Here is a 7831-nt window from a genome sequence, read left to right as displayed (position 1 = left end):
GGATCTTTCCATAATTTGATCTCCTTAAGTCTACTAGATAATCATATAAGCATTAAATAAATCCAATAGCCTGGCTTTGCATGCAGTAAGGATTAATTATTATTAATTATCAGTCGAATTATCAGTCGAATCCCCAGTGAAAGATTCGGCCAAATACGAACCCTAATTTGCATATGAAAATTAGGGGCAGGAAAGGAAAACGTGGAAAAAATTCTTCTTTTGTGACGAAAAGTCACGTGATTTTCCTACCCGCCCATAATGCAAATTTGGATTTGGTTCGGCCAGGTACAAGGATTTGGCCGAATCCAAATCCTGCTGAAAAAGGCTGAATCCTGGACAAATCCCGTATTTGGTGCATCCCTATTAATTATATCTTAGTTTGGATCAAATACAAGCTACTGTTTTATTATTACAGAGAAAAAGGAAATCACTTTAAAAAAATTGGATTATTTGGATAAAATTGAGTCTATGGCCATTCCGTAATTTGGAGCTTTCTGGACAATGGGTTTCCGGATAACGGATCCAATACCTGCATTCATAAAGTGCCTGGAATCTTTAGGAATCCTGTTTGCAAGGATCAGTCACATCCCCATGACGGTACCCGAGTTAGAAACTGTACCTGAGCTAGGTGTCGACAGGGAATTCCCACTCAGCCTCCTAAAAAAGAGGAGGTCGCTGGTTACCCCAGAGCTACCAAGTCGTAGACGTGGGACCCACGATCCAGATCCAATTCTGTGTAGTCCAGAAGTGTCTGGTGGCAGCACTGCAGAATTCTGAAAAGAGAAGAGAATGTTGTAAAACTAGTGATGGCTACTGTAATGTCTTCTGTATAGATATGATCAGGGGCAACTACAGTGTCTTGGTAAGCCAACACGGCAACATAAACTGTTTATTAAAGGGAACATCCATCTTATTTTTAGTGTTACGAGTCTAGGATGTCCAAATTAATGCCTGGAGGATGTCATGTCTATGGCCATCCAAGGGCCCAAACTGGTTAAAGCTTATAATTTTAATACAGTCCAGTGCTTAAACAAACAGTGCGAGAATATAATCATCCCACTACTTGCACAGTACTGATATAGACACTGATATTATACAGATATGGAACCGGTTATCCTGAATGCTGGGGACCCTGGGTTTTTCCGATAATGGATCTATCTGTAATTTGGATTTTCATACCTTAAGTCTACTAGAAAATCATGTAAACACTTGATTTCCATTATATATATATATATATATATATATATATATATATATATATATATATATATATATATATATATATATATATAGAGTCAACTACAAGAGGTCCTCTGCACTCAACCATTATCAATATATTTAAGACAGCGACATTTTGTGCATACTGCTACTAAAAAATGCCTTACCCTTTAAACAACACAGGGATTGTTTGTCCATATATTGCAATATATTTAAGCTGGCCAACTACGTCAAAGTCATCCCATATCTGGCCAGTCCTATGCTCAATTTTATCTGATTCATTAAGAATTCTATTGCTTCATTATACATTTTACGAAGGGACTAAGTTTTATCTGCAACTTACTTGCTGCTTTCAAAGTAAAACTCCCAAACTTGGCTGCCCTTTTATTAGACACCAGTGGGATCACCTGACTATAGCTGGGAGGGGTGGGAGCTACAACATGGAGCTGGTCACTGATCCTGTATAACTATAACAAACAAGGGAAAGTTGTGCTCACCACTATTTTTTATCTATCTATCTATCTATCTATCTATCTATCTATCTATCTATCTATCTATCTATCTATATCCCTTGTGGATAGCGTAGATATGTGGTTGGAGGAATAATGACTTTTGTGTTTCTATGAACATTTGTGTAGAAAATCATATAAACAGTAACCCAATAGGCTCGCTTTGCTTCCAATAAGGATTAATTATATCTTAGTTGAGATCAAGTATAATATACAGTTTTATTATTATAGAGAAAAAGGAAATTATTTTTAAAAGTTTGGCTTATTTGGATAAAATGGAGTCTGTGGGAGACAGCCTTTAGTCATCCTGAGCTTTTTCGATAACAGGTTTCCAGATAACAGATGAAAGTAAAGCAGGCTGGCACACAAAGCTATTCAAACCGGGGTGCAACCCCTGGTACGTTTATTGCGTCACAACGTTTCGGGGGCGTGGCCCCTTCGTCACCTGACGAAGGGGCCACGCCCCCGAAACGTTGTGACGCAATAAACGTACCAGGGGTTGCACCCCGGTTTGAATAGCTTTGTGTGCCAGCCTGCTTTACTTTCTTCAAGTATATTTTGGGAGGGCCGTCTCCCTGAAGAGCTGTGCACCAAGCGTGACCGTACAGAAAGGGCCTGAGTGTGCACGTGAGTTTGTATAGAGTTCCAGATAACAGATCCCATACCTGTACTGCTCGCTCTCCAATTTATCTTCCAGACTACCATTCAAACCACAGTCTGGTTGCTAAGGGAAATGCAAACTCAGCAACCGATAACAGTTTAGAATTGATACTGCAAAGATAAAATACCTTAAAACCACAAAGATTTATAAATCAAGACCATCTGTAAGTTAGCTTTGAACACCAATTACATCATACTAGAAATTATTCTAGAAAAAACAAAAAAACTGTTCAAGCCATGAGATGATCACTATTTTTTTTTTCTTAAAAGTTTTCAGATAAAAATGGTTTATTGTAATTTAGCCGAACATTAAATTCCTACTGCACACAACTCCACCATGCTGTCTGTCTGCAGTTTATGCCATTCGCTGCCTATGCTGGAATCAGCCAGTTGGAGCCAAGGAAATGTATCAGTGACTCGCAGCAATAGTCTGTTGGTTACAGCAGGAAAAAAAACATTATATAGTGTTACAGCTTTTCTGTGGGCCATGGAGCCAATATATACATCAGAATACAGGAAGTTTGACATATATATTCTGAGTGCTTCACAATGAAATAAGAACCTTTTTGTGAATTGCTGCTGGAGTGCTTTCCTTAAGTTTATTGCCCCACTTGGCTGAATTGCGGAGGCTGGACTGAGGGGGGGTATGAGGACCCTGATCTTACGGACAAACAGAAGGAGCAGCGAGTGCTGAAAGTTTTGTATTGTGAGTAAATGTTTATGAGCCGGTCAGATAAAAGGGTATTTGACTCTGCTTTGTCTCGAGGGACAGTGATCATGAGATGATATCTCAAATCCATGCCATAAAGCAAGATAGGCTTCTATTGTCTCCAGAAAGGAAGCAGATATAGTCAGGGAAATGGATTCCCCCCATGCAAGGACAAAAAGTGTAGAAAAGTAAAGAAAGAAAAAAAAAAAGTAAACACTGCATTCTAAAAAAGGGTATGCCTTTGGGCTAGGGCTCTGCTGAAAAATGCAGGTCGATTTCAGCCCCTCACCGCGAGCAGTATCCCCTTCTTTTGCGTCTGGAACTAGTTTTCGGTGAAGAAACGGGACACTTTGCATTTTGCCCGAAAATCCACCAAGCCGACTGGAGTGACATAAGGGTTCCAAACACAATCAAGGATACTGCTCGCTGCTAGGGACTGAATTTTGGACGCATCTGACTCTTCCATTAACGCCATCATCAGCTGAATATTAGACCTGGCAGTCCATGAGAAAGTGAAAAATTCTACATATTTGCCAGCTCAAGAATTATTTAGTCTGGACTGTCTTGGATGATAGGATTTGGTATGATTGTTCTTAGGGTAAAAGGAATTTGTGTATATTTAAAGTATCTATATACAGTAAAAGGATGATTAGAAGTATGGCATGCCCAGGGCTGTATTTAGGTTTACATTTCCCCACCACTCAATTCAAAAATGCCCGACACGTTTTAATATACTATAGACACCAGCGGCCTGCCCCTTGTGGCCTATATGACAAATACAGCCCTGGCCATGCCCCTCCTTTATGAACCCCAAAGGCTGGCCATCAAATGTAGTTTGGCTAAACTGACTGTTTCACAGGGAGACAGACAAACTTGCGTGTGTATGTATGTATGTATATTATATTTGTTTGTATCAAATACAAGCTACTGTTTCATAATTAGAGAAAAAGGAAATTGTTTTAAAAAATTTGGATTATTTCATTATAATGTCCTTCCCATAATTCTGAGCTTTCTGGAAAACACGTTTCTGGATCCCATACACACACATATACAGGTATGGGATCCATTATCTGGAAACCCGTTATCCAGAAAGCTCTGAATTACAGAATAGCCGCCTCGGATAGACAAATGATCAAATAATTTTGAAATTATTTTCTTTTTCTCTATAATAATAAAACAGTATCTTGTACTTAATCCCAACTAAGATATAATTAATCCTTATTGGAAGCAAAACCAGCCTATTGTGTTTATTTAATGTTTACATGATTTTCTAGAAGACTTAAGGTATGAAGATCCACATTATGGAAAGATCCCTTATCTGGAAAACCCAGGTCCCGAGCATTCTGGTTAAAATGTCCCATATCTTTGTGTGTATAATATAGATAGATAGATAGATAGATAGACACAGATATGGGATATTTTAACCAGAATGTTCGGAAAATTGAGTGTCCAGCTTAACTCTAATGACTGTGCCTCATTTGTTATGCAAGTACTATTAAATCCATTACAGGTAGTAAATTCCAGTTAAATTACCATGTAATGGTAACCAATTAAGTCACTGCAAAAGCTGCACCTGTAACCTAAAACCTGCTTTGGCCAGACCGTCCATCCTCTGACTAACATGTGGGAACACACCACGTAAAAAAGAAAAAAGTGTATTTTTCTCAGTGGCTTACAGTTTACAATGCCTGTACTAGAGCCCCCCAATAAACAGTTAACGGGGTTTCCAAGAGACAAACCAAAATAATCTGCTGGCAACAAACTGCTCAGAAAGTTCTCCCTCTGAGACAACGGATATCACTTGTGTAAACTAGGTCAGGCTTATTCTGTAGGAAATAATGGTATGTGACCCTGGCTTTCAGTTGTGTGATATATCACAGGGCCTGGGGCACTATGGGTGAGGAAAACTTTGCCCTAGCGCACAACCTTTACAAACCTACACACCTTGTACAAACACACACATCTCTTATCTAAAGTGACAAGCACAAGTGTATACACTCCCGGGTGAGTAAGGACAAGGCTATTCACAAGCCTATCACTGCTACTGGTAGTATGGAACTTCAAGAGACGGTGCACAACTAAACTGTATATAATACTCTAGAGCCACTAATATCCACTAAACTGTATATAATACTCTAGAGCCACTAATATACTCTTATAATACACAAAAGCCATGAATATCTTGTAAATTATATCCTTATAAACAGTGACTAGTGATGTCATCAGTTATAAACGATGAGTAGTGATGTCATTTTTGTCACATGACTCAATACAACTTGTGTATTATAATAAATAAAATACGAGGATTAGAAGTAACCTCGGCATACCATGACCTGTATAAAAACACTCGGTCTTGGTCATTGTGCGTTTATATGGTCATGGAGCGCCTCTGTAACTTATAATATCCTTATATTTTACAATAGGGGGTACTTTATTCACTATATACTACACAAAAGCCATAAATATCCTGTAAATTATATCCTTATAAACGGTGAGTTCTGATGTCATCAGTTACAAACGGTGAGTTCTGATGTAATTTCTGTCACATGACTCACTGAAATTTGTGTGTTATAATAAATATATTAGCCCCAGTTGTAAATTATGAGGATATAAGAAGTTACCTCGGAGTTCCATGACCTGTATAAAAACACTCTGCCTTTGGCCTCGTCTTTTTATATGGTCATGAAACTACTCCTCCTTATAATATCCTTATAATTTACTATTTATATATATTTGTAAATGGTGCTTGGTTATGCCATTAGTTTGCTGCTTGTCATTTGCCTCACAGGACTTACTGGAAATGTAATATGAGGATATTAGAATTTGCCTGACCAATAGCAATAAATTGCTGCCACTGGTCTGCTATTATTTTATTATTATTATTATTATTATTATATTATAATACACAAAAGCCATGAATATCTTGTAAATTATATCCTTATAAACGGTGAGTTCTGATGTCATCAGTTATAAACGATGAGTAGTGATGTCATTTCTGTCACATGACTCACTAAAACTTGTGTATTATAATAAATAAAGTACCCCCTGTTGCAAAATATGAGGATATTAGAAGTTACCTCAGAGTTCCATGACCTGTATAAAAGCACTCAGCCTTCAGCCTCGAAACTCCTGGGTAACTTATAATATCCTTATATTTTACAAGAGGGAGTACTTTATTCACAATATTATATTAGTAGTCCAGCTCCTCATACAGCTGTAGTTGGGTTCAAGGCTTCAAACAAACATAAGTACTTGAAAAGATCCAGTCTGGGGAGCAAGTCGATGCACTAAGGATTTGTAATATCCTTATACTGTACAGCAGGGGGTACATTGTTCCCTGTATAAATCTGAGGCCACTCTACTCACCTCCTTGTCCCACATCCAATCTGGATTCTTTAACTGAACCTCTTCCCCCGTCTCAGGGATTAGTTCAGCTGTCCCTCTCCTGACGAGCTCCTGGGTCACGTTTGCTTCTGCTTTCCTAGATCTCGGCAGGTGAATGTCCTGGGCTTGGGCTGTTCCATCAGTAGGGAACTCTGAAGCTCTCAACGTCCTTTTGGGCACATTCTCCCTGTTGCCACACGCGAAGCGCTCCCCGTCTCCATGGTCGGGTCCCAGTTCAAGCGCTCCTAGTCGGCTCAGGTTCTGTTCTATCTCTCGCTGGATCACGTGTCCCTGCTCATTCGCAACCAGACCCGCATCTCCCAGCAGCTCACATTTGCCTCCAGTCCAGTCAGGGTTTTGCTTGTGGGTAGAACTCCTGATCTTGTTTTTTTCCCACTGAAATCCGTTATCCACATCGGTACCGCTCAGGGCCCATATGACCCGCTCCTCTGCCTCCCGCTTCAGGACGTGCAGATCCCGCAGACTCGCTGCATTCGCTTCCAGCCACCGGCACAGCCACAGCCGGTCGGAACCATTACCCGGGAAGGTTGGGGGGACAGGGCCCATCGGAACACTAATTCTGAACCTCAGTATCCCAGCAATGAGGATGTGCAGCACCCCCGCTATCCGAAGAGGTACGAGCCAGAAGGTGCCGGCAGGCGGGTATGTGCAGCAGCTGCTCTGAGAAAGTGCGATCAGACTCTGCGAGGGGGGTGGTCAGACCTACAGCTCAAAGTCCACTAAGACAAGGAGGTCAGCAAAGGCCCCCCGCCACCCCTCCCGACCAATGAATGCGCCAGCCTCATCCAATGTCTTTGTCCGAACTCCAGGCGCCTGTAATTTTAATTCCTCTGACATCGCAACGGGCGGTGCTGGAGTTAAAGAGCCTCAGATTGGTAGGCTTGTAGAAAGGGGCGGGATCATTGGAGCCACACGTGTGTTGTGGCCAGTGATAGTCCATATGCTTTGCACCTTCACACAAACTGTGTAGTATCCAGGGTTTGCCAGGTTTTTCGATTTCCAGCCAAATTGGGCTACTAATGTAAAGTCCAAGCAGGTTTTGAAAGTACAAACTAGCCAAGGTGTGGATTTGGGCTGCTTTTACTTTGGAAACCAGCCAAAGTTTTTTGTTGCCCTAATGTGCCAAGCCTGTACCTCCCAATGCTTGTTGGGTAATGTAGTTTTTGTTTAACAATTTGCCGCCTGCCAAGTTTAATGTCAGACTACAATATCCAGCATGCAACGGGTAAAAGTTGGGCTCCGTAATCTCGCATTTTCTGGTGACTTTCCTCAATTTCAGACAATTTCGGGGTAAAAATCTGCTGGCCAGTAAAATGTCTTATTGAAATTG

The 7831-nt window shown here is 40.5% G+C and overlaps 1 protein-coding gene across 1 annotated transcript in view; it reads right to left on the bottom strand.

Annotated features, from left to right (window-relative positions):
• Positions 1-7238, bottom strand: part of dact4.L (dishevelled binding antagonist of beta catenin 4 L homeolog) — a 13014-nt gene extending 5776 nt beyond the window's left edge. The window contains exons 1-2 of the mRNA NM_001096125.2: positions 6463-7238; positions 620-773 (exon numbers count right to left, since the gene is read on the bottom strand). Of these exons, the coding sequence (NP_001089594.1) occupies positions 620-773; positions 6463-7047 (739 nt within the window). The 5' untranslated portion in view covers positions 7048-7238. The remainder of the gene's footprint in view (positions 1-619; positions 774-6462) is intronic.
• Positions 7239-7831: the final 593 nt, after the last annotated feature.

Source organism: Xenopus laevis, chromosome 4L, assembly GCF_017654675.1.
Source record: "Xenopus laevis strain J_2021 chromosome 4L, Xenopus_laevis_v10.1, whole genome shotgun sequence".
Taxonomy (NCBI): domain Eukaryota; kingdom Metazoa; phylum Chordata; class Amphibia; order Anura; family Pipidae; genus Xenopus; species Xenopus laevis.
The sequence above is the reverse complement of the archived record's forward strand: the minus strand, read 5'-3'. Positions and strand labels throughout refer to the sequence as shown.